Source organism: Sturnira hondurensis, unplaced genomic scaffold (assembly GCF_014824575.4).
Source record: "Sturnira hondurensis isolate 20B ecotype Veracruz unplaced genomic scaffold, ASM1482457v3 Scaffold0000022, whole genome shotgun sequence".
NCBI classification, from domain to species: Eukaryota; Metazoa; Chordata; class Mammalia; order Chiroptera; family Phyllostomidae; genus Sturnira; species Sturnira hondurensis.
In genome coordinates this window covers 1,982,358-2,008,969 of record NW_028072653.1, presented here as the reverse complement: position 1 = coordinate 2,008,969, position 26,612 = coordinate 1,982,358, and the positions used below count along the sequence as shown (strand labels likewise).

At 41.6% G+C, this 26,612-nt stretch overlaps 2 protein-coding genes across 7 annotated transcripts; one reads left to right on the top strand and one right to left on the bottom strand.

Moving 5' to 3' along the window:
• Positions 1 to 1,413: 1,413 nt before the first annotated feature.
• PTTG1 (PTTG1 regulator of sister chromatid separation, securin) lies at positions 1,414 to 12,322 on the bottom strand. 6 transcript variants are annotated; one of them, XM_037029693.1, is made up of 6 exons: positions 12,168 to 12,322; positions 7,777 to 7,900; positions 6,776 to 6,960; positions 5,431 to 5,524; positions 2,215 to 2,373; positions 1,414 to 1,567 (listed from the first exon to the last, which is right to left on the bottom strand). In XM_037029693.1, exons 2-6 carry the CDS (start codon positions 7,865 to 7,867, stop codon positions 1,488 to 1,490), a joined length of 609 nt encoding a protein of 202 aa, XP_036885588.1. In that variant the 5' UTR covers positions 7,868 to 7,900; positions 12,168 to 12,322; the 3' UTR covers positions 1,414 to 1,487. The 6 variants fall into 6 exon arrangements, with proteins under 6 accessions (XP_036885588.1, XP_036884844.1, XP_036883418.1 ...); XM_037028949.1 differs by having other exon boundaries at positions 7,777 to 7,877; XM_037027523.1 differs by lacking the exon at positions 12,168 to 12,322 and adding an exon at positions 8,412 to 8,477 and having other exon boundaries at positions 7,777 to 7,877.
• Positions 12,323 to 12,409: 87 nt separating this feature from the next.
• SLU7 (spliceosome associated SLU7) lies at positions 12,410 to 25,213 on the top strand. Its single transcript, XM_037069208.1, has 16 exons — positions 12,410 to 12,517; positions 14,377 to 14,562; positions 15,169 to 15,322; positions 15,657 to 15,737; positions 16,046 to 16,210; positions 17,206 to 17,274; positions 18,894 to 18,941; positions 19,147 to 19,278; positions 19,539 to 19,636; positions 19,811 to 19,878; positions 19,985 to 20,124; positions 20,956 to 21,117; positions 22,602 to 22,706; positions 22,860 to 22,931; positions 23,029 to 23,145; positions 24,639 to 25,213. Exons 2-16 carry the CDS (start codon positions 14,393 to 14,395, stop codon positions 24,816 to 24,818), a joined length of 1,761 nt encoding a protein of 586 aa, XP_036925103.1. The 5' UTR covers positions 12,410 to 12,517; positions 14,377 to 14,392; the 3' UTR covers positions 24,819 to 25,213.
• The last annotated feature ends 1,399 nt before the right edge of the window (positions 25,214 to 26,612 follow it).

The window sequence follows — 26,612 nt, the reverse complement described above, 5'->3', positions numbered from 1 at the left end:
TAAATGCCCAAACCAGAAACCACCCAAATGTCTCCCAACGGGCGAATGAACAAACAAGTTATGGCATGGCCCCTCTCTATGTCCAGCAACAAAAAGGGAAGACTGTCAACTATGACATGAACACACCTCCAAGGCTTTCCAACATCTCAAGAGGCTACATACCACGCACTGCCACCTCACAACACTCTCCAAAAGACAAAACAACAGTGACAAAGACTAGCGGCTTCCAAGGGTTAGGGGTGGGATGAGGGCATGACTATATAAAACAGAGGTTTATAAAAGCAAACATTTTTGCAGAGGGCCAGATAGTAAATATTTAGGGCTTATGGGTTGCATATGGTCTCCGTGACATCTTCTTAATTCTTGTTTGTTGCTTTGTCCTTTTCACACTTTATAAATATAAAAATCCGCCCTGGCTGGTGTAGCTCAGTGGATTGAGCGCAGGCCTGTGAAGCAAATGGTCGCCAGTTCAATCAATTCCCAGTCAGGGCACACGCCTGGGTTGCAGGCCAGGTCCCCAGTAGGGGACACATGAGAGGCAACCACACATTGATGTTTCTTTCCCACTCTTTCTCCTTCCCGTCTCCTCTCTCTAAAAACAAATGAATATTTTTAAAAATATAAAAATCCTTCTTAGCTTCTGAGCCCTAAGAAAACAGGCCACAGGCCAGATTTGACTCAGGGGTGGCTTGCAGACCCCTGCTCCATGGAGACAGAAAGAGGGAGGTAGCTGGGGGGGTGTGATGCAACTGTCCTGCATTCTAATTGCAGGGGCGGAGGCACGAATCTATAGACGGGTCAGAACTCAAGAGGAGATCTTCCCACAAGTGAATTGCCTGCTGCAGTCTGCAAAGAACCCAACTGAGGATCCCAAGGGAGTGGAGTTCTTAGGAGACACAGAGCTTCTCCAATTCTGACCACTGAATGCCGGGTATTAAAGTCACTGGAAACGAAACAGGACCAGCAATGAAGAATGCCGAGCAAAGAAGAATGCCGAGCAAAGAAGAATGCCGAGCGAAGAAGAATGCCGAGCGAAGAAGAATGCCGAGCGAAGAAGAATGCCGAGCGAAGAAGAATGCCGAGCGAAGAAGAATGCCGAGCAATGAAGAATGCCGAGCAACAGATGCTTAGTGAACTTGAAGTTGAAGATCTCTCTTCTACTCAAGAGATCTACCAACCACCACCAGCCGGCGGCCCCGACAAAGCCGCCAAGCACACACTGCGGGGGCGGGTCTCAGGGAGATGAGTGGCAGCCCCGGACACAGGCTGTTAAAACAAACCAGAGGGGGTTACGGTATATTTTTCAAAGCAGACAAACTTCTACTGTCAGATTACAGGTTCTTATCTATTAACACTTCTAATGATACTAGTTCTTATATTGTTTGAAGCAAATTACAAATACCAACCACAATATTAAGAGTCTGTCAAGGCATTGCTTTATTAACACAAATGATTAATACGCACACACGAACTGGAAAGCACTAAAACTAAATCTCCATGTCACAGCACACCGGCGGCAATTCCACACCCAGAGTCGACAGAATGCTTGAGGGAGACTGCAGCGCATCTAGAAAAGAGGATTCTTATTCAGTGTCTGCAAATCCTCATTCACTGCCCATCTCCACACAGATGTTGGCTGACATTTTTAATCATCAGTCGTTTTTCCCTTGTCTAATGAACCCCTGCCCCACCCCCACACCAGTAAGGGTCAACAATACCACTCATGTAAACTACAAACTTTAAATCATGAAAGAGTGGAAGTTGTCTCCTCGGGACAAAGAGAACACCCTGATGAGGGCCTCTCAGCACCACTTTGAACCGAGACCTCCAACACCGCACAGTAAGGCTCTGTCATTCCGTGCTGTTGTACAGACACCTCGTTCCTGTACAAGCTCCGGATGTGACTTGGAATTTCCACTGCAAGCAAGTTTATTACACCTCAACTTAGAACCTACGAAGCTACATGCTAAGTTCCATCTCGTTTCGCTCCACCTAAGGCTGTCCGGACTCCAGAATGACCTCATTTCGTCTGGGCATTTGGAGCTAATTGAGCTACCAACTGAGAACAGCTTTTACTGTTCTGAAACCTCATCCTGCAGTTTGCAGGACAGAACTCACTGGCAGGCGACCCTCTCACACAGCTGCCCCCACGGTGATGCAAGTGCCCTGGCGCTGACTGCTCGGGGCCCTACCCCAAGGGCCCTGTGCACTTACCGGACGCCCACGGTGGAGAGGGCATCTTCAGAGGGGAAGGGGGGCCGAGGTGCAACAGCCTTTCGAGGTTCCTCTCCTCCTCGAGGATCATGAGAGGCACTCCGTTCAAGGGCAGCTGGGCGATCTGGTGCTCTTCGGGCAGGTCAAAACTCTCGAAGTCTGCCACGCACAGAAAGGATTTTGTCAGGGCAGCAGTTCTCAGTCTGGTCGGCGGACTCCCGGGAGCCCGAGCCCCAGGCAGCGGGTCCACGAGGTCAAAGCCGTTCCTGTAGTACCATGAACACCGTTTCCCACTGTGCTGGCATGCTCAGCAATGGCACAAAAGCAACGGTGGGGAAAGCAGTGTGCCTTAGCATGGACAGCGGCAAGGGGCGGTACGCTACATTCCTCCCTACCACTCATCTGCAGTAGAAAAATGCCAGTTTCACGTACAGTAAAAAGTATTCATTTTTTTAAGCTCTCGATCTTTGAGGATATATCTCTGTAATATTCTGTATGGTAAGAAAATAAGCATGCCAGAAAGCACTCTGCTATATACTAAAGTATGATGGTGATCTCAGAGAAAAAGGGTTTGGGCAATTGCTTGACTTGCAAGCTAAACTAGAGGCCTTTTTCCGAATGCCATTTAGTTGCAAGAACTGAAAGACAAACTGTGCTTACTCAGAGTCAGGTGTTGGCTGCCCATTTTCTCAGAGGGAAGAAAGAAGTCTATCCCTTCTGGGAAAACAGTGTTTGTTGCCAATGATAAAATTCACAATTCCAAGAAAAAAACTAGAACTTTGGAAAACTTATCTGCAATCATTAGTTTGACAGCTTCATACTTCAGACTTTTCTGATAAGATCGGTGATTAAAGAACTGCTTTTGATACGGCATAATGAAGCATTTCAACATGTGGTTAATCTACTTTTTTCAAGAAACCAATATTCCTCAATGACCAATGTGTGATGACAGGATAAAACACATGTGGAGTGCAAAGAAGACCGAGTCATTTCACTGCCAGAGCACAAAACGTCCAGAGGTATGGATTCAGATTCCCCACTGTGTGGTCAGAAACAGCCACTGACCGAATTCTAGTGTCGTGTCAAAGAGAACCACCCTTGTCGGAAAAGACTACTAAACGCTTCCCCCTTTCCGAACGAGACATCTGCGTGAGGCCAGACTTTCTTCATGCACTTTAACCGAAACAGATGCATTCAGTCGAATGCAGACATCGGAGGAGAAGCCAGCTGTCTTAGAGTGAGCCAAATAAAGCACATTTCCAAAAATATAAAGCCATGCCAATCTTTTCAATAAGCTTTTTTTGTTTTGGAAAAGTTATTTTATATTTTTTAAAGTTATTTATATTAACACAATAGGTTGATTATTTTTCTAACCAATTAATCATTCTAAATATCTCCACTTTAATTTCTAATATGGGAAATATAAAAACACACAATTGGGGTCCTCCTTAATTTTTAAGAGTGATTAAACAAAAATTTGAGAACCACTGTCTGTGTTATTTAAAACTGGTTTTTCTTGACAGTAACAAAGTAGGATTTAAATATTGAATCTTTCCTCTTTGCAAGGAGGTTAACCATTTTCTCAAAAGATAAGAACAAAGAGGGCCCTGGCCAGGCTGCTCAATGGGTTAAAGCATTGTCCAGATATACCAACAAGCGTGGAAGTTCTCTGAAGCCTACATACTGGGAATTTGTCTGATCCTTTTGAAGCCTGGTAAAACCCAGAAGTCAAAACGGAACTGAACGACAGTGACTACTTAATTTAAAACCACGGAATTATGAAGGAAACCAGAAACAGACTAAAAGACCCAGGAGGAAACAAGTCTGCAACGTAAGAGGGCTAGTTTCCTGTATCCACGAAGATCTCTTACAAAGAGTCACATTATCAAAGGAAAACAAAGATCCAAATCGAAGTTAAACTACAAATGGCCAATTATCAAAGATGCTCTGCCTTGGGCATACACACCCCCCAATTCAAAACACACCCACTGTGTTTCTGATGAGGGTTGGCGGTTTCAAATAGTTGCAGTTAGACAGCATGGGGGAAGCAGGAGGCAGCTTCAGTAATTTACGCTCCTATTTCAAAGGACAACTCGGCCATGCCTTTTTCCTGAAACACAGCACACCGGAGCCCTCCTTCCTGGGCTAAACCTACCTCATTCCCTCAATGTCTGAAGAGTAATCATTCGCTCGGAGGCTCTCAGAGTGTCATCACACAACGTTCCTAAAGTTCACTCACTGGGCATACTCACAAACTCACAACACTGTAACTTCCAGAATACTAACTGTGGAACTGTCTGCCATGGAGAAAAGCCACAGACAGCCAGGTTGTGTACTAGTACAATGGCCAAATGCCCTTTGGGTGAAAGAGCGAAAAATCCAGCTGAGAAAGCTAGAAGGCCCTGCTTGCTCTGCCCCCCTGCTTCACCAGTATCATCCTTCACTCCGCTTTCGGTTCCCCAGAACCACACCAGTCCTTGGTCCTACCTCAGGGTCTTTGCACACGCTTCTAGGTACAACGCTCTGGCCTTAACCATGCCCTTCTTCACCCACCTGTCTCCTTAGAGCTTTCAAGACTCCACTTTGTGTCACGTTGTGAAAGCTTCCCTGCTGTTCCAGGCTAAGTCCAATTTCCCCTAACGGGCCCTGTTTTGCTGCTTGCTCACCCTCACCATGAGATGACTTGCTGAGAACTGGACAAATTCAGAGCCTCCAAATCATGAGCAAACAGGGTGCAGTCTGGCGTACAGTAGCCTCTCCTCAAATGCGAGTAAATTAAAGCCAAAAAACCTGGTTCTATAATAAAAACATTTCAGATACATGTAGCAGGTTGATGGAATAAAAAAAATATTCATGTTTTCACTGGCTATGTGAAGTTTTCAGGCACTGTTTAGTTTGCCATAAAACCCACTTTCTAACAGGCTTACTAAGGCTGTCCGCTATAGACTGACTTGTTCAAGATTAATGAACACATCTCCTCCCCCCGGGAGGGAAGAGGTTCTCCACATCGCTGCTCCAATTCCCCTTCTGACCTAAGATGATGCCTCACAAATAAACCTACTAACAAGCGTATCTGTTCAAAGCAGCCCAGATTCAGACAGTCTCGTTACAGTTTTGGGTCATGTGTCATATTCGTATCCATAGCAAGTTATAGCTGAATCGGATTCTAAGAGACATTTAAGGTGTAGGCATTTCTGTAACACCAAAGGACTCTACCTAGAGGATTGAAGGGAAAGAACTTCTCTATTTCTGGATAGGTGTCCTCTGAGACAGGAGCAGAGCTTTTGCCTTTAACAGTCTTCTCAGTCACCTAGAACAAGCCAAGAAAGGATGAGTCAGTGAGAGGACTCCTTCAAGACACGTGAAGGCTGCCCTGGTCAGGTAGCTCAGTTGGTTAGAGCGTCGCCCTGATACACCAAGGTTGCAGGTTTGATCCCTAGTCAGGGCACCAGTGAATGCATAAATAAGTGGAACAATAAATCAATGTTTCTCTCTCTTTCTTCCTCTCATTCCTTAAAATGAATTAAAAAAAAAAAAGATGTGAAGGCTTCACTGCATTTTAAACTTTTTCAATTTCATGCTGACTTTTAAGAATCATGATTCTTACTTCTTTTTTTAATTTTTCTTCATCCTTAGTTCTGTGATTATATACGAATACAATTCAACAAGCAATTCTAGTATCGAGGCTCAAAAGTTAAGTCTGAAATGTCAGTATTAGTTCCCATCAGCCTAAGCCATCCAGAATGCGGAGCAGAGGTAATTAACTCACTCAGCCTAAGAGAGGAGGAAAGGACCCTGAGTCAGCCAGAACACAAGCTAATACTAAATGTCATTTTTGGCTTTTGGAAGTATGATTTTTTTCCATACGTTTCCTTCAATGTTACTTTGTTTTTTCTTAATACACATTAAACAAAACAATCATTCAAATAAAGTGTTAATCCACATGCCCAGGTCATCTTTGTCAGCCTGGGATGCACAGACCTGCAGCACTAGCTCACCAGCTAGGACACAAACCCAGAGGCGGCCGTGCTAACAAATTATCCCCTAACCGTGTTGCTGTTTGCTCTGGGAGGTGGGGTGAAGGATGGCAGCACCTGAGCTATTATATGCAAAACACTTCCTAATGTGTAAGTAGATACAGACATATTTCATTTTATCACATTCACTTTACGACACATCATCGTTTTTTATTTATTTATTTTTTTTAATAAACTGAAAGCAAGACCCTCCAACAAAGGACTCGCTTTATGGCACTACTTGTTTTATGGTGGCCTGTGGCCTGGAACACAACCCTCACTATCTCTGAGGTAAGCCTGTGCTCCCAACCAATCTGCTTCAAGACATTAAGGGCAGGTGAGGCAAAAATATCCACCAGCTGCTTCAGAGGCTTCTGATCTCCAGGTACAGAGGAAGTTTGCAAAAACAGTATGATTCTCTTCTGCCAATATGTTTGCTAGCCTGTATTTGCCCTCCTCACTGGGAAGAAAGCCAGATAGAATATCATTTTAAGAGTCAGAGTGCTGAAGCGTTTAAACTTAGTGTCGTTATAGACAATACTTACCTTTTTAGCAGGGAAGGCTGTCTGTTTCTGCTTGAGGGGTCCATTGCTCTTTACTGACTTTTCTGAGGTCCTGTTGACAGTTCCCAAAGCCTTTCTGGGGGCTTTAGGTAAGGCTGGTGGAGCATCAAACATTTTGCCAACATGTGTTGTTGAAACCCGAGATCTCCCATCTAAAGCTTTTACTGCTTTAAAAAAGAAAAAAAGTACTATAAGATTTGGGCAATACACATCTGTGCAACTTGAGGGCTGTGTATCTACTTCGCCTAATTCTCAGGACAAACTCAACCCCCATTTTTGACCATGGCATGGCAACTGTCAATCTCAAAGACTGAACATGCAAAAGACTCATAACAAGCACGTTGTAATAGCAGTAGAGGTACACCTCAGAGATACTGCTGGTTCAGTTGCGGACCAAAGCAAGTACAAAGCGAGTCACAATCTTTCTGCTGCTTCGTCTTGCCCTTAATTTGTAAAAAAAAAAAAAAAAAAAAAAAAAAAAAAAAAAAAATCTGCGAAGTGCAATAAAAGGATGTATGCCAGTATTCCGCAAGCTTGACTCCAACTGCCNAAGATTTGGGCAATTCACATCTGTGCAACTTGAGGGCTGTGTATCTACTTCGCCTAATTCTCAGGACAAACTCAACCCCCATTTTTGACCATGGCATGGCAACTGTCAATCTCAAAGACTGAACATGCAAAAGACTCATAACAAGCACGTTGTAATAGCAGTAGAGGTACACCTCAGAGATACTGCTGGTTCAGTTGCGGACCAAAGCAAGTACAAAGGGAGTCACAATCTTTCTGCTGCTTCGTCTTGCCCTTAATTTGTAAAAAAAAAAAAAAAAAAATCTGCGAAGTGCAATAAAAGGATGTATGCCAGTATTCCGCAAACTTGACTCCAACTGCCTACGGAAAGTACACTAAATGCCTCCCTAGACTCCAGGGCACAACTGCAATTGATCCACAATACCTGTGTACCTGATTGCAAACTGTATACTTACAAGGCCGGGACCCCAGCTTCAGCCGGTCCTTAGGAGTAACACGGGTGCCCGGTTCTCCGTTTTCCTTATCCACAAAGATCACAGTAGCCATTCTGTATTAACTAGGGGTGTAAAATATTGGAACCTGGGGGTTGGAAAAGACCACAGAATCCAAGGTGTAGCACAAACCGAACTTTACATTAAGCAGAGAGAAGCCCGAGCTTGTGTCAACGGACACTTAATCCAGCTCTTAACTTTTGAAGGATGTGTCTGACGCTAAATTCCCGAAGAGTTGGCGGTTTGGAGCCAGCAGAGACACTGGTACTCATTAGAACCGAACGGTCGGGGGTTTCGACGCACTCGGCCCTACGGACGACTCGGAAAGCCCAAGCCCTGGGCACGCGGTCCTAGCCCCACCGCCTCCAAATCCCGACCCTGACCCACCCACCCCCACCCCCACCCCCACCCCCACCCCCACCCCGCGTCTCGGGCCCTCGGCGCCGCACCCCACACACCCGGCCGCCACACGCAGCCCCCAGATACCGGCTCCCAGTCCCCGGCCTCCTGCCCCCAGCCCTCAATACGCCAGAACCCCCCTTTCCTCGCCAGAACCCCCCCTTCCTGCCCAGCTACTCGCAATTTCTCGAGTCACCCACTTTAGGATCAGCACCAAATTACCCACGGCCCAGCCTCTTGCTGTCGCGCTCCGCCCGGCCCGGCGTTTGAACGATAACTCACATCCCTATTGGCTCATCCGCCCAGAAGGCGGTACCGGAATGGGAGGGAGGCTCCCCCGAAAGAACCAATGGGAGGAACCTAAACTCCTTGGGTTCCGCCCCGAAAGTCCCCGCCTCCTCCTGCGCCCGCCCTCCCGAGCTATATAATCTAGGGCCTAGCTTTTATAACTTGTTTCTTGAGAGGAAGGGGGGAAAAAATCAAACCTCCTGACACCTTAAAAATTAACTTTCAGGGTTTTTTTTAACTTGCTCCCCACACAGGTAGAAGAGGAGTGAATATAGTCTAAAATTGCAAATAATTATGATGATGATTATGATATCAGGATACAGTTTTGTTGTTTCCTATGACACTTGAGGGGCTAAAACGTTCTTAAATGAAATGATTGTAAGGTTCAAAAAGTAATTGGCAGCCTGGCTGGTGTAACTCAGTGGATTGAGCATGGGCCTGCCAACCACACGATGGCGGTTCGATTCCCAGTCGGGGCATGTGCCTGGGTTGCAGGCCAGTTCCCAGCAGGGGACTCACGAGAGGCAACCATACATTGATATTTCTCTCCTTCTCTCCTTCCCTTCCCCTCTAAAGATAAATAAAATCTTTTTAAAAAAGTAATTGGTAACAGAACTGTTTTCCTAAAGTCTTCAACTAATCAACTCTTCGTGCAGAGAGTAAATAGACCACATGAAATAAAAACGAAGAGGCATCCTGGAGTAAAGGCATGGTAGTCCTCAGGAAAATTACTGAGGAAAAATGGATACATTACAGCTGAAAAAACACACAGTCAGGTGGGGGAAACGACCCATATTAGGTTTAAAGGACACTAGCAGAGCAGAATGAAAAATTAAGAAAAAATGTAAGTACAGGTAGATCAAACATCAATATTTGAGCCATTCTATCATGATTATAATTAAAAATGGACAGATTAACCCCTAACTGAAGGCCTTTCCTCAACATTTCAGGGTAGGATGCTGTTTCTAGTATGGCAACAAGAATCTGGTTTAGGAACAAGATGATGACCCTAATGAATACATAATTCAGGCTTCCTTTAAAAGTCTATCATTTAATAGGGACTGGCACAGACATGGTTCTCAAAATATGGAAGATCACTGACCCTTCTTCCCTGGCATTTCAGGACCAAAACTGATTGAATGATTCATTCAGTAAACAATTACTGAATGCTGCTTAATGCATCGAAAAGAAAGGATCCTAACTCAAGAAAGTGAAGAAAAGAGAACAAAATAACCATGCATATCTTCATTACCTCTTCCCAGTCCTTTTTCTTTTAATCCCCACCCCTCCCCTTATTTTTTCCTTGTATCACCTTCTACATGTCTTAGCTCCATATTATATCATCGGCACACAAAAGTGTTCATTCTTGAAACCAAATCTGTACAACAGATCTCTACAACTTCCAAGTGGGGATCTTCTACCTCCTAAGGTTTGGGGCTGCAAGGTTTGTATCTCCCTAGGGGTATGTCTTCCCCTTACAACAGGAAGCCCCGTCTCCCAAGGTCATTCAGTAACTGAAAATGCCATAATCACCTCCTCATTGAGTGATTACGGTTTTCTTATTAATGATGCTTCAGACCTACTTCATTAGGTCTGAAGCATCCCGAACAATTAGTGGGACACCCAGTTGTTACACCACCCTCCCTTCACAAGGGCACGCAGATCCTTATCAACCCCAATGTATCCTAATCCTGATCTACAGTCAGCAGCCCATCCAGAACTGCCTCCTTAAATCCTCCTCAGAATCAATCCTCCGGGGAGGAACCCAAACCTTACAAGAGATGCTTCCCTCTTGTCCAGCACATTCTATGAATTCTCCCAGAGAGGAGCTCTCTGGCTTGTGCCTGGTGGTTTGAACTCAGTACACCTCAGTATTTCCAAGCAAATTTCAGTAATTGTCTTAAGATGATAAAAACCAAGTGTGGGTTTTTATTCATAGACTACTCACTTTCAGGCTATTCTCTGACACTTTATTCCTTTAACTATTGCCCTGTAGAATCAAAATTAATATTTACATTCCTAAACTCTAGGCACTGCAAATTCTTTTTTTTTTTTAGACTTTGTTTATTTATCTTTAGAGGGGAAGGGAAGGAGAGAAGAAGAGAAATATCAATGTACGGTTGCCTCTCGTGGGTCTCCTGCTAGGAACTGGCCTACAACCCAGGCATGTGCCCTGACTGGGAATCAAACCACGGTTGTTTGGTTCCCAGTCCCCACACTCAATCCACTGAGCTACACCAGCAGCCAGGGCTGCAAGTTTTTGATAAGAAAAAAATAGATGATATTTAAATGAGCTATCTTATTGAGGCAAAAATGTTACCTATTTTCACTTTTACATCTTAAAAGGAATACATGTTATTTTGATAATTTTTTAAATGACCGGAATAGGTGGGAGTAAGAATGAAAATTCAGCTGAGTTAAATGTGAAGCTCTAATTGGCTTTATTTAATGATTCATGAATCGGGCAGCATCCCACCTAACAATTACACCAGCGTTCAAAAGGTTTATATAGGAAGAAGGATGGGGCAAGGGAGATACTGAAAAAAGAGAAAAAAGAATTTGGGGGGGGGCAGGACATCTTTTGCAGAGATCACTGGAGGAAAAAGGGGAAGGTCTTATCAAGCAGATATATTCTTCTTTCCTTGGGGGTAACGGATGAAAAGCGCCCATATGACAGGTAACCATACTGGGACTTGAGAAGGGAAAGTGTGTCTAAGCTGCTGCTGGAACTTGATCAGTAACCAAGGCAACACAGTAAATTCCTCACCAAGACTTCCCTGGAACTAGCCACATATATTTTCCAATGGCTCCAATTAAAAAGATAAACGATTATAGAAAGCAGTCAGTGCCTGTTCTTTCTACATCATAAAAATGTGTAAAAACAATTGCTTTGAGAACCCTTCCCATGACTCGGAATCCAGGTGCTTGATGACCTTACCTTATCTGTATATTTTCTTCACCTGATGTAAACCTACTAACCCTAGAATATATGTAACTAACTAAAACAGCTGATGCACGGCAGCATTTTTCTTTGCCCTCCTGCTTATATAAACATCCCCGAACTCTGTTCTCACACAATGTCTTCAGATGGGCCCAAATAAATCTGTTTTCTTAAATTAACAGAGGTGCAAGTCCTCTTTCCTTGATATGCTTGATTAGAAAATCCCACACTGGGTGATTCAATTATATTTCTGGGATTGGTTGCAACTGCAATAAAATCCAGGTTGGGGGTAGGCGGCAGCAAACAAGGTAGGAGGTAGAGAGTTATAGGTGAGAGAGGTGAAGCTGGAGAGCCCCGGAAAATGGGCTGCAAGTTTCTAATTCTTAGGTACAACCTCATAGGCGAAATGAACGCCAGGTTGAGGAGGGAACGGGGAACGGGTACCTCGAAGGAAGCCGCCATCCTTATCCTCAGACTTCGTATTTAGGCTAAATCAGGCCAGAACTGTGACGTCAGTGGTTTTTAAAGTAAAAAGTATGTCACTGGAGCAGCCCTACCCAGCATGACAGCTATTAGCTGCTTGTGGGTCTTAAGCACTTGAAATATGGCAAGTCTGAGCACGTGACATCCATATCAGACTTTAAAGACTTAGTTTACTTTTTTCTTATAGCGAATTAATATCCTGGATATACCTGGGTTAAATAAAATATTGCAAAAGTAATCTTACCTGTTTCTATTGTCATAATATGGCCACTGTAATATTTTAAATGACCCCTACGGCTGGCATTATGTTTCTCTTGGACGGCGTTGCTTTGGAGGTTTTTAACGTTGGGTAGTGGGACGTAATATGAACAAATTCAGGTTTTACAGAATATCGACTTGAGAAAGCCAGACAAGTAGCAAAAACTCGAAATCTCGCGAGACTGACGTCTCGGGATCTTGGGACCCAAAGAGTTGTCAGTGCGCATGTACCCCGCGGTGGCTGCCGGAAAGTGCTGAATACAGGAAGTAAACATTGACGTACTGGCTTTGTTTCCGTCCGTCTAGTGGCTTTGGGGTCCCCTGCGACGGGACTAGGTGAGGAATTATTTTGAGAACTTGGATGGGGAGAGTAGTGAGGCGAGCGAGAGCGGGGATGGTGCGGGAGGTGGGGGAGGTGAGGGAGGTGGGACAGTGCAGAGGGGTGGCGCCGGCGGGTCGTGTACAAGGAGAGGAATGTTAGGCTCGAGAACCCCGGAAAATAGGCCGGACTTCTTAATTCTTAAGATATACCGTCAGAAGGGTGAGGAGCACCAGGTTGAGGAGGGAACAGGGAACGAGCACTGAGAAGGAATCCGCCGTCTAAACTGTACACGTGGTATTGTACTTAGGCCCAGTCAAACCAGGACTGTGTCTTTATTGGTTTTTAAAGTAAAAATTATGTCGTTGGCGCTCCCCTGCCCAAGGCGATAGCTGTTATTTACTTGGGTCTCTTAAGCACTTGAAATGTGGCTAGTCTGAGCAAGTGTAACATCACTATCAGATTTTTAAAGTTTCTGTGTTTTTGTGGCGACCTAATATGCTGGAAATACTGGGTTAAAGTATTGCAAAAGTAATTTTACCTGTTTCTTTGTATTGTCGGAATATGGCTGCTGGACTATTTAAAATGGCGTGTAGTTGGAAAAAGGAGCAACACTAAGGTAGTAGCGTTGAGAAGAGGGTTACATGAATATGAGTGGTATTCAGAAGGTGCCCATAATTTTTAGTGATGAGACAGATGTGGGGATTAGCTGGAACCCTTAAGTAAAGGGATGAATGATGGTGTTTTTCATTAAGAGAGGAAACTGGAGGGAGAGTATAGATTTCGTAGAGGAGATCATGAGTTTGAATTGAAATTTGTTGAGGTTAGGTGTCTCTGAGGCATGAAAGTGGAGATGCTGTGAAGTAAGCAATTGTATGTATCAGATGCTCAGATAAAAGGTCTGGAATAGAAAAATAAATTGGAGCCCACAATGGTGAACTGTGGCTACTAAAGTCGTGGAAATGGATGGGCTTGTCCTTCTAGTGGTGTTCAGGGTGATGAAAGAGGCTATAGGACTGAGCCTTGTAGAATCCAAAATTAACTAACTATGCAGAAATGGGTAGCCCTGGCTGGTGTAGCTCAGTGGATTGAGCGCGGGCCTGCGAACCACACGATCGCTGTTCGATTCCCAGTCAGGGCACATGCCTGGGTTGCAGGCCAGTTCCTGGCAGGGGACTCACGAGAGGCAACCATACATTGATATTTCTCTCCTTCTCTACTTCCCTTCCCCTCTAAAGATAAATAAATAAAATATTTTTTAAAAAAAAAGAAAGAAATGAGTAAACCTGCAAAGGAGACAAGAGGAGCAGTGAGAGGAGTACAAGAAAAATCAGAAGAATACAGGGCCCCCTAAGCCAAGGGGTAAGAATATAGCACAGAGAGGGAATAGTACTGAAAAGAATGTCCACCGATAACTTAGTGGTAACTTTTCGCAATGGTAAGGGTTGGAAGCTAAATTAGAGATTAAAGAGGGAAGTAGCTGATTATCAAATAGAGGTAATAAATAGATATAACTCTTAAGGCATTCAGTCATTACGTGTAACACAGATCAGACCCTGTTTACTCATTAAGGGTTAGTGTGGTAGGAAAGTTTAACCTTTACATACAGAAGAATTTGGAAACATATGAGATAATCTTAAGAAATTTTAAATACATATGTATGTCTCTTCATTTGTAAATTAGAATTGAGGGAGTACCTACAATAGTAGAGACTTTTATTTAGGGGAAAGAGAACCTTTCCTCTCAGATACATTGAAAGAATAGGAACATATGAGACAGTGTTTGTTACCCACAGTATGTGTCATTAGAAGGTAATTTTGATAGATGAACTTGTGAAGGCCTATTTACACTGATACAGATTTCTCCCTTTTCACAGAGGAGGCCAGATAACAATGTCGGCTACCGCTGTGGATACAGCTAATGCTGCCCCTTTGTCGGGGTCCAAAGAAATGAGTTTGGAGGAACCAAAGAAGATGACCAGAGAGGACTGGAGAAAGAAGAAGGAGCTAGAAGAACAGCGAAAACTGGGTAATGCTCCTGCAGAAGTTGATGAAGAAGGAAAGTAAGTAATTTTTTGCATTATCCGTTCAAAATTCAAATTCATGTCTACTTTATCAATTCCTCATTCTTTGACAAAAAGTTATTTTTACATTTACAACATGTTTGTTTTATTTGCTTTATCAAGCTCGTATGTGTACGGTTTAGTAATCAAATAATATTGAAAGACTTACAATGAACAACACTATAGTCCCTTTCAAACCTTCCTACTCCCCGTCCCACTACAGGAGTTGACTACTTATAAATCTTTATATTTTTAAGTTTTTCTGGCTGTTACCTCCACATGTCTAAATAATACACTTAATCCATTATTTTAATCAACTCAAAGACATTACTGTTTACCCCTTGGTCTGATACAAGATTTATCTCATTAAAATACATCTCTCTTCCTCCTTCAGTTATATTACTATTAGTGTCTTTGGGAGCAATTTTCTCACTCTACTTTAAACAACTTTTTAAAAAATTATATTATACAGAGATATCAAGCATATCCTCCCCCCCCCCGACTGCAGTATCTCTATTCTCAGATTCTGTATAGGCTGCTGTTAGTAATTGTAATATCAATTCCTGTTTTAACTTTATTCTTAAAATATTTTTTATTTTATTACAGAGACATCAACCCTCATATTCCTCAGTATATTTCTTCAGTACCATGGTATATTGATCCATCCAAAAGACCTACTTTAAAGCACCAGAGACCACAGCCCGAAAAACAGAGGCAGTACAGCTCATCGGGAGAGTGGTACAAGAGGGGCGTGAAGGAGGTGCGTGGGCACCCTGTACCTCGCGTGTGTAAATGGAGATTTTACTTAAAAACTTAATGTACTGACCTGTAATACACTATATAAAGGAGAAGTGGATTGCATAACTTTTTATCTGGTATTAAAATTCACAATCCACATGACATTAGCTCCTGTGTTTTGCTTTATAAATTTTATATTGCTGAAGTCCTTTAACTTTCTCCTTTATAAAAGTGTAGAGACTCTCACTGGTTATCCTTTTAACTAATAAATCACTTTTTTAGACAACATAATGAGAGCCAGTATTATTTCCAACTTACTCAGATAAATCACACATTTTCTTTGTATTCACGTACAGAATTCCATAGCTACCAAGTACCGCAAGGGAGCGTGTGAAAATTGCGGGGCCATGACACACAAAAAGAAGGACTGCTTCGAGGTACGTGCCCTTCGGGGGCTGAGGAAACTGTGGTCAGCGCCCTTGCCCTTCCTTCTTCACTCCTCACCTATTCTTTTTTCTGAAGCTACCTGTTCTTAGCCACCAGTTAAACAAAAATTAGTTTGCATGAACGTAATCTTAATTCAGCATCTTTAAATTTTTCTGCTGGAAGACTACTAACTGGTAAATCTATAAAATAGACTGTAAAGTCCCATGGTATGTCCACACCTGCTCTGTAAACATCCTACAAAATTTTCCTCTGGGCTGCAGGTACTCGGGGAAAGGTTCAATCTTACCCTGTTTTCCAGAGACCTAGGCGTGTTGGAGCAAAGTTTACAGGGGTGAATATAGCTCCAGACGAACACATGCAGCCTCAGCTGACATTTGACTACGACGGGAAGAGGGATCGGTGGAATGGCTACAACCCGGAAGAACACATGAAAATTGTAGAAGAATATGCCAAAGTCGATCTGGTGAGCAAAATTCCTGCGTTCCTGGTGTTCTTAACGAATGTACAGTTTGCTCTCTCTCTAACTTAGCAACTCTTATTTTTTGAGTCCTCAAGGAGTTTAAAAATGGTGGCATTTTTATGTAAGCCTAATTGAATAATGAGCATAAACTGTGACAGCAATTTCTTCTTATTTGATTCTCATGTGGTCCTTTACTCCCTGACTTAGGTTGCAGAAAATTTTGGAAGTGTGAGAACAGATTATAGTGTCCAGAGTGTTTGGCTTTCTAAGGTTATGAAATTAGTTCCCAGACTGTATGTTGCCCGTGGGCTTAGTTTACAATTGTCTCAGAGCATTTGAGGGTGGCAGAAGGGGACCAGGAAGCTTGTTTCAGAAAATGGAGTTTTACTTTAATTCGACCTCAGTTTTTTTCTGTTATGTTTTCACCTACTCACCCCTATTTAAAACCGTAGTCACACTGCTTTTTTATTTCTCTAAGCAGGAGTTAACATTTAAAAATCATGAGATTTTACATAGTCTAAATTTTATCTTCTTCTGAGCAGTGAACTATATGGTATTACTGGGCCTGCCTGACATAGTCACACTGCTTTTTTATTTCTCTAAGCAGGAGTTAACATTTAAAAATCATGAGATTTTACATAGTCTAAATTTTATCTTCTTCTGAGCAGTGAAATATATGGTATTACTGGGCCTGCCTGACAAGAGTCAGTCATCTGCAGTCAGGTGACCGCCTGTTTTAGACAGGCTTGCTCTCTGCAGTTTATCCCAGGTGCTCTCGGGCTCAGTTTCCATTCATCCCTGGATCAAACAGGAGTTTGTAACTGCTGTTCCTTACAGAGCATAGGTCTAGAGCTCCAGGAAATTGCAAAGAGATGACCTTGTCCACCGACCTTTTCTGAAAACAATAGACTTATTCCTCTTAAATGTGTTACAAAAATTAACTGTTCATCTGAATATTGTAAGTAAATTGCAAATGTTTTGTTTCGTTTTTTGGTTAGGCAAAACGAACACTGAAAGCCCAAAAACTCCAAGAAGAATTAGCCTCGGGAAAATTAGTGGAACAGGCTGTAAGTAATGAAAATGATCAATAACAAATTTTCATATCTTAGTAAATGAAAATTGAAAGAAGAATTTATTTTATGTATCTTCTGCTATTGAGGGAGAAGACTAAAACTGACACTTCTGTAGTATTTGGGCAAATATAAATTGATGTAATCATTTTGGAAAGAATATTGCCATAATTTATTTGTATACCTTTTCTGGAATTAAATTAGCAGATTCTCCATGCTAAAGAATTATCTAGTATTCGTAAAAATTATTGTACACAAAGATGTTCATCATAGAATGTTTTTCATTAGCAAGAAATGGAAATGGTTTAAATTTCTTGAGAGAGGTATTTGGTGAGGTAAGCTGTCCTACAAGCCAACATTTTAGCGTATAAATTTTAGCACTAAAATTATTAGCACAAGCTAACAGGCTAAAATCCACCTCTGCCACCTGTCTAGCCAGGTGGTCCTAGAAGAATTCATTTGCCTCTCTGAGCCTCAGTTTATTATCCCTAAAGTAGGCTGCCCCCAGGGGGCTTAGCATACATATCACATAGTAGCTGGATTAGTAGCTATTGTTATTATTTTTACCAACTTTGGAAAAGGAAAAATGGCCTATTTCTTTTAGTCTAACATATTCTCTGTTTGCCATTAAAAGAGTATAATTTTCCGAGTGAGCATCTTTAAATGTGTGTAGAGCACTGATCACTTTTGCCACTTGAAAACTGGGATGTTAAGGTTTACTACATGTGGCAGAGCAGTCTCTGTTACAGAGATTCGGCTGTCGTGGAGCAGTACACACGTCCTTTGTCAAACTAGCAGCTTGAGACTCCCAGACATTTTTTTTAATATTTCTGATTTTGAAAGTCATACATATTTAGTGAAATAAAAATTTAAAAGTTAAAAGAATATATACTCCCTTTGTTAACTACTAACATTTTGAAGTAGGTCTTTCTAGGTCCCACACCATATCCCACACAGTGTTGTATATGTGTGTAACTATAATAATAACGTTATTTATGTGGAGTTATTTTTATATACTCATGTATCACCTCCTTCGATGAAACAATATATAGTGCAATGATGGCTTGTCTTCTCTGTCATTAAATACAAACTTATTTACTTTTACATAAATTCACATGGTTGAAAGCTCTAAACAATGTAAGATGCGCAGCAAAAAGTCTCTCACCTGTCTCCATCACCCTGTCTCTAACCCTCATCCCCCCATAACCTTTTATATTTTTCTTGTAGATTCTTTCAGAGTTTCTTAAGTAAATACAAACAAGTAGAAACATAATGAATGTTGTTTCCCCCTTTTGCCCACCCCTCTTTTTTTAAAAGATTTTATTTATTTTTGAGAAAGAAGGAGAGGGAAGGAGAAAGAGAAGGAGAGAAACATTGATGTGAGAGAGAAACATACATCAATTAGTTCCCTTTTATATGCTCCCAGCAGGGACCTGGCCCCAACCCAGGCATGCACCCTGACTGGGAATCGAACCAGTGTCCTCTCAGTTCACAGGCTAATGCTCAGTCCACTCAGCTGCACCAGCCAGGGCTATCTTAACCTTTTTTTAAGTGTTAAATAATAAATTGATTTAGTAGAATAAAATAACAATTTTTTTCCTTCTGTCATGATGCAGAGTTCTCCAAAACACCAGTGGGGAGAAGAGGAACCAAATTCTCAAATGGTAATGAATATTTGCCCTATCTGGGTATATGTTTAACTTTTCAATTTCTGATGGCTAGTATAATAATATAATTATTGCTAATATAATTAGTAATAACAGCTTTAAAGAACACAAGTGAATAAGGGTATGGTTAAAGGGAAATGAAAGGAAAACAACTAAATACTATTCTGCTTTTTTTTACTATTTTTTTCTTTCCTTCATTCAGGAAAAAGATCATAATAGCGAAGATGAGGATGAAGATAAATATGCAGATGATATTGACATGCCTGGACAAAACTTTGACTCTAAGAGACGGATTACTGTTCGGAATCTTAGAATTCGTGAAGATATTGCAAAAGTGAGCCTGAACAATTTAATGTACACATTTCAGAAATATTTGTCTTCCCAGCCTGAAATGTACCCACTCTTCTGATGTCTGGGCATTATACGAGTAATATAGTCAGTCATTCCAAAATTAGGTATCATTCTGGTTTTTTCTCCATCTGTGCCCCAGAATTCATTCACACACAGAATTGATTGTGATCGACTTCTAGTCTGCTGAAATTTTTTTGTTGGAATTAAACAGTAATAGAGTTTTTAAACATTTTTCTATTCTAGTATTTGCGGAATTTAGATCCAAATTCTGCTTACTATGATCCCAAAACGAGAGCGATGAGGGAGAATCCCTATGCCAATGCAGGGAAGAATCCGGATGAGTAAGTATCAGGTTAAATGTACAGATTTCGAGATGGAGAGGTGAGGGGGTTTGCTTTTAATTGTAAAATTGAATCTACATTAAAATGAATATCATCTGTGGTTGGGTCAGAAAGAATTAACATTTCTTAAATCAATCTCTGAAATAGTTTTTTTTTCTCAATTTGTATTTGCAGAGTGAGCTATGCAGGAGATAACTTCGTTAGATACACAGGGGATACCATTTCTATGGCTCAGACACAGTGTAAGTGTTTGCTGTATTGTCAAGGCATTTCATACCAGCTCATAGGACATTTGGGGGCATTTAAAACGCCGTATAGCTGACAACTGACTGCTTTGAATTGCACTAGTGTTTGCATGGGAAGCCTATGACAAGGGATCCGAAGTGCATCTGCAGGCCGATCCTACCAAACTGGAACTGCTGTATAAGTCCTTCAAAGTCAAAAAAGAAGACTTCAAAGAACAGCAGAAAGAGAGCATCCTGGAAAAGGTAATTTTGACAAAAATGCTAAAGAACGTTTCTTAAAGAAAAGGCACTACTTAATAAGCATTTGATCCACACTTGAAATACTATCCAAAGAGAGTCCTTTTTAATTCATCAGGAATAGTTCCTTTCTTTCCATTGACTTAATCACCTGGCAGATGGTATTAGTATAGCTATATCCCTGAGCTTTGGTAGCAAACACACCAACCCAAAACTTCACAACTTAAAATGAACACTTATTTCTTCTCATTCTCTGTTGGTCTGGGCCTGCTCATCTGTGGCTGGATGGTCTTGGATGGCCTCACTCTGGTCTCTCAACAGTTGGCAAGCAGGTTGTCCGAAGAGAGCCTTATCTGAACAGTTCCTCTCTACCCCTCCTGGGCTGTCATCCTGAGTCCAGCTTCCTTCCATGGCGTTCTCAGGACACCAGAGGGAGAAGCAAAACGTGTGTCCCAGTGCACGAGTGCTTTCCAGGCCTTTGTGTGCATCCCATGTGCAGGCTTCCCATAGGCCACAACAATTGGCATGGCCACGCCTGGATTCAAGGAGTGGAGAAACAGACTCGGTCTCTTCAGGGCAGGAGCATCAAAGTCATGGCAGATGGGCGTGTGTACAGGATAGAGGAACGTATGGCCATATCCAGCAGATAAATAGCAACTGAGACATCTTGTTTTTGTCTATGAAAATTTGGTGGCATTTGCTTCACTGTGTTTTGCATAACAGGGCCCATAAAGAATATTCCTTTAATCTTTATGATTGGAAATAAACCCTTCAGTAAGCAGTTGAATGCAAATCTTTATCATAAAATATATTTAATAATGTTCAATGTCCTTTTAGTATGGTGGCCAAGAACATTTGGATGCCCCTCCAGCTGAGCTGCTTTTAGCTCAGACGGAAGACTATGTGGAGTATTCGAGACATGGGACAGTCATCAAAGGCCAGGAGCGGGCTGTGGCCTGCTCCAAGTATGAGGAGGATGTGAAGATCCACAACCACACGGTATGCGCTGCCCCAGACCGGTTTCCTGTCCTTGTGGGCATCCCGCTTGGGCCGTATCTTTATGTTACAGCTTCACTACTGAATCCTCCTTGTGCATTTTGGTTTGGGGGTGATTTTTTTTTACATTTTAAGTTTGTTTTGTGAATTTTTCCAAAATCAAAAAAAAAAAGTAAAAGAATACTAGTCTGTTCACATGTTCCTATATATGCTTTGACTGAAACACTTGGAAATTACAGGTATTATAACATTTCACCCATAAATATTGGGTGAATATTTTGGGTATCTCTTAAAATTAGAGATAGTCTTTTTCATAGCTACAGTAGCGATTCAGAAAATTGACATTAGCGCCTTAATATTATCTAATCTTTTGGCCTTACTCACATTTGCCAAAGTGTACTCCAAAAGGCTTTTAAATAGCTCTTTGGAGGGTTTTTTGTTTGTTTGTTTGTTTGTTTCTTGAGTCAGAATCCAAGCAAAGTTTATTTTGGTTGTTATGTTCTTTTTTTCTAGAGTGTATCTCTCCTTTTTCACAACAGTGACTATTTAACAGATTAGGCCAGTTACCTTGTAAATTGTCCCATTCTACAGTTGACTGGTTTCCAGTCATATAAGTAACTTTCCCTCTATTTCTTGTATTTCCTAAAAACAGGAATTCACACTTAAAGGTTTTATTAGTTAAGTGTTTTGACAAGAACACTTCACAAGTGATGTAGAGTGCTTCGTGTTGCATCACGTCATAAAGCATATAACATCACTTGCTAGACTTCTAAAACACCCAAACTACAGTTGTATTTCTAAGTTAAATTAAAAATTTAACTACCTGTGGGAGTCAGGCAAGAAACATATGTGAGTGAGGTGAGCCAGGCACATTGAACAAAGCAGAGAACACAAACCCTGTCTACTAAGCGTGTTCACTGTTCATCAGTAGCTAATTCTTGCAAAGCAGGAATATGGGCCCAGAATGTCATCGTCCTTAATTTTCCAAGAGAAGTCACACGTCCTAAAATTTTAAATACGTCATGGGAAGAATATAAAACCACTGCACCATAAAGCCTGCTTCCCACACTGAGGTTAGGACAACCTTTGCTTGTTAACTAGCTCTGGAATCCTTGTAATTTTCCTCCCATGTTACCTTTACAAGGCTATATTTTATACTCCTGTTAACAGTATATGACAGTCTCTTGTTTGGGTTCTTTTTTTAAGGGTGTGTTCTTTTATTATTTTTTTAAAGATTTTATTTATTTACTTTTAGAGGGGAAAGGAGGGAGAAAGAGTGAGAGAAACATTGATGTGCAATATATACATGGGTTGCCTCTCGCACACCCCCAACCAGCGATCTGGCCCGCAACCCAGGCATGTGCCCCTGCTGGGAATCAAACCAGTGACCTTTTGGATGGCAGGCCAGTGCTCAGTTCACTGGGCCACACCGGCCTGGGCGCAGGTTCCATTTTACATAACGTCTTTTTCTCTTTCTCTCTTTACAGCATATCTGGGGATCTTACTGGAAAGAAGGCCGATGGGGATACAAATGCTGTCACTCTTTTATCAAGTATTCCTATTGCACTGGAGAAGCTGGGAAAGAGATCACTGTGAGTAATTGTCCTCCAGTTCTCAGCTGTAGAACAGCCAGGGCATTAAGTCAAAGTCTGTATGAAACATACCCTCATGCTTCACATTCTAACTTTTTCTTGTATAATTGGTAACTATGATAGTGAAGCCCAGTTGCATATGTTTTCCCACAGAATTCAGAGGAATGTATTGTAGATGATGTAGCTGGAGAAGAATCCGTGAAAAAACCCCAAACCCTCATGGAGGTAAGTCCTGAAGTTTCAAATACCTGAAAGAGGACTTTAAAACTTCCACTAAAACTTTGTTTTTGCTTAATAACGCTGTTTTAATTCTCTCTGTCAGATGCATCAGGAAAAACTAAAAGAGGAGAAGAAGAAGAAAAAGAAGAAGAAGAAGAAGCATCGAAAGAGCAGTTCAGATAGTGATGATGAAGAAAAGAAGCATGAAAAACTGAAAAAGGTACTTTGTGCAATGTAAATAATGAAAATGACCAAAAGTATTCTTTATCGGTAAAGGACCTTAGGAAATAAATTATCTAGTACCACGTTCAAGCTCATTTTAAACATGAAGTGAGTTCCCGTTCTGGGTGATTTGCTCACGTCACCTTGTATTAGGTCAAGAATGTGAGTGGAGATTTTGTGTGTCTTGGTATTGCCTCCTTTATCAAATATTTGACAAATATGACTAATGTACAGGCGAAACATGCTTTGTAAAAGCTGTAATTTTAGCATGATTGACATGTTTCCTGGAAAGAATGGCCTTCTAGCTCAATAATCTATAAGTCTCAAGTCCTTGGGAAAATTCAGAATTACAGTCTCCACCAGAAGCATCACGTGTGGGCTTCTGTCAGTGAAATGAATGTCATTCAATTTTTGCTATTAAGTAAAAAAAACCATTTTTACATTAAAACCCCTTTATTTTACTAGAGCAGTTTAAGTCCAAGCAAAATTGGGAGAAGGGTACAACTGTTCTCTATAAAATCTCATTTATAGCTTTCCATCTTACCAACATGCCCACCATTGGGGTACATTTTTAAGACTCGCGAACCTGCATTGATGCATCATAACCACCCAACATCTAGTTCACTCTTGTTTTTTAAATTTTTATTTAATTTATCGGGGTGACATTGGTTAACAAAATTATATAGGTTTCAAGTATACAATTCTCTAATACATTATCTGTGTATTGTATTGTGTGGTAGCTATCCAAAGTCAAGTCTCATTTTGTTACCATTTATCCCCCCTTCTACCCTCTTAAGTAAAAATTCTTTTTTTAAAAAAATATTTTATTTATTTATCTTTAGAGAGGAAGGGAAGGAGAGAAGGAGAGAAATATCAATGTATGGTTGCTTCTCATGAGTCCCCTGCTGGGAACTGGCCTGCAACCCAGGCATGTGCCCTGACTTGGAATCGAACCGCAATCGTATGGCTCGCAGGCCCACGCTCAATCCACTGAGCTACACCAGCCAGGGCTAAAAATTCTTTAACATTGAAAATATCATAGAACGATTTGGGCTCTATGACAATCATCATATGAGCCAAATAGTGATTAGTTGCAGCTTGAAGGTGGAAGGGCTGACTCCCAAGCTCTGTCAGGTAGTCTGGGGATGGGGTGAGGGGGGTTGTTTTGTTTGGTTTTTTAAGGTTTTGTTTGTTTATTTTTAGAGGGAGGGGAAGGGAAGGAAAAAGAAAGGGAGAGAAACATCAATGTGTGGTTGCCTCTTGCACATCCCCAAGTGGGGACCTGGCCCACAACCCAGGCATGTGCCCTTCCTGGGAATCGAACCAGTGACCCTTTGGTTCGCAGGCCAGCACTGAGCCACACAGCCAGGGCGTAGTCTAGGTTTTTGATATAGCAGTTTATATTCAGTGGAGTCTTGTGGTATTCTGCCACTTTGGAACAAAAGGAACTGATGTAGAACCATGGCACTCACGTGTTTCCTCTCACCATAGGCACTGAATGCAGAGGAGGCCCGCCTTCTTCATGTCAAGGAGCTCATGCAGGTTGATGAGAGGAAGCGGCCTTACAATAGCATATATGAAGCTCGGGAACCCACAGAGGAGGAAATGGAGGCCTATAGAATGAAGCGGCAGAGGCCAGATGACCCCATGGCCTCTTTCCTTGGACAGTAGTAACTCGCCACAGACGGTCACCCATGATAAACACAGCTGATGATAAATTCTTTCCAGCTTCTTGCCGATGATTGTAGATGGAAAAGTCAGTGTCTGCTCATGACTTTAATAAAGCTCCCAGAAGTCCTATGGTAAATGTATTCCTTTCCACACTGAAGAAACAGAAGAACGAAGAGGTAGCACATTAAGTGCAGATTAAGGCTGTATTTCCAATTTCATGTTAGTGGTAAAGAAAGAGGCCTCAGTTCACTTGCCCGTGCTCGCTCTCTCTCAAGACTGTCTTCATCTCAACAGTTAAGTCTTAACCTTTATTTCTTCAATTTTATGGCACTTTATCTAGAGTTTGCACACATTTTAAAAGCAGATTACTCTTCCCAAAACTAGGGAATCATTTTTTTTGTTTTTCACTTTTACTCTTTTTTAATCCTCACCTGAGGATATGTTTATTGACTTTAGAGTGGGAGAGAGAAACAGCGATTGGTTGCCCACCCTGACGGCACCGGCAGCCTAGGTATGTGCCCTGCCCAGGAATTGACCCTGAAGCCTTTGGGTGTTCTGGTTGACACTTCAACCAGCTGACGCACCTGGCCAGGGCTGGGCTTCATTTTTTAAGATTAGTAGTAACTATATTGTAGCTAGTTTATAGTCATTTGTTGTTGCCTCCTAAGGTTTTCCTGGTCTGGAGCTAAAATAATTCAGTCTAAAAGGAAATTTGTAAAGATGTGAATAACTTTATCCTTTGTGGTAATATTTCTGTTTTTCACTTGTTTATATGGTTTTGATTTGTAAAATATTTGCTTGTGTCTTATACCCAGAACTAAATCTGTTAGCCTTTGAATGGAAAAAGGAACTCTCTTTTCCATTCTTGAATCAGACGTGACTAGGTCCTGTACCACTCTGGAGATGAGCCTGTAGACAGAAATCCTTCCCTGTGTCGTAGAGGATACAGTTTGTGATGACTATTTTTTTTGTTTTAATTGTGGTTGCTTTTATGTAACAATCATGAATATGAAATTTGACTTTAAAAGCTTATAAAATTCCCTTGTACCTAATCTTTGTATCCAGCAGGTGTCACCTCATAAAATTTGCAAAAGCAAAACCTGAGGTTGAAGGTTTCTTAAAAGAACTATGAGGATAACTTGTAGGGCTACTAGATTGCCATGATCCTCAGGGCTCTTCTAAGGACATTGTGAAAATAAAAATGACAGTGAAACCCGGTCCATGAAGATAAACAAGTTTCAAACCTCCGACCTGAGTACATTGACTTTTAACGGCTCATTGGGTTTTCTCAGCTACCAGAATCCACTAAGATACTTCGTTAAGTTCATATCTCAGAAATAATTCCGGTGCTCACTGTGGCAGCACACACAGGAGTGATTCTGCTGGGAGAGCATCTGAACCTAACGGTCAGGTTCTGTGGATATCCACGTGGCATCCAGACGCAGACTGGTAGGAAATCAATTAAAACAGCAATGCAAATAGATCTAATTTTAACCACTTTGAGAATGTCAGAAGTTTGTGTTTTCATATTCCTACTTTAACAGGATAGTTCAACATAAAGTCTGAGACTGGTGTTTATTTTGTATCTTATTTATCTTTTGTTAATAAAGATATATGGTTGAGAATACTTAAGTATGTATGAAATGGTTTGTGGCATTATTTCAAATATCTGGTAGAAAAGTGGTTAAAGGACTCTGGGAGGGCCTGAGTTAGTTTCTGTGAGTTCAAATCAAATTTTCAGGGTCTTTTGTCTCAAAAAATGTGTCACGTTTCTGGGCTTCTATTCCCTCTCCT

Coding starts and splice junctions, on each gene's coding strand:
- PTTG1 (XM_037029693.1), bottom strand. CDS start 7,867: ATGGCTACTGTGATCTTTGTGGATAAGGAAAACGGAGAACCGGGCACC. Junction 6,961..7,776: donor GAAGCTGGGGTCCCGGCCTT/GTAAGTATACAG, acceptor TCTTTTTTAAAG/CAGTAAAAGCTTTAGATGGG. Junction 2,374..5,430: donor CTTTCCCTTCAATCCTCTAG/GTAGAGTCCTTT, acceptor TGTGCGTGGCAG/ACTTCGAGAGTTTTGACCTG.
- SLU7 (XM_037069208.1), top strand. CDS start 14,393: ATGTCGGCTACCGCTGTGGATACAGCTAATGCTGCCCCTTTGTCGGGG. Junction 19,279..19,538: donor TTCGTGAAGATATTGCAAAA/GTGAGCCTGAAC, acceptor TTTCTATTCTAG/TATTTGCGGAATTTAGATCC. Junction 22,932..23,028: donor AACCCCAAACCCTCATGGAG/GTAAGTCCTGAA, acceptor TCTCTCTGTCAG/ATGCATCAGGAAAAACTAAA.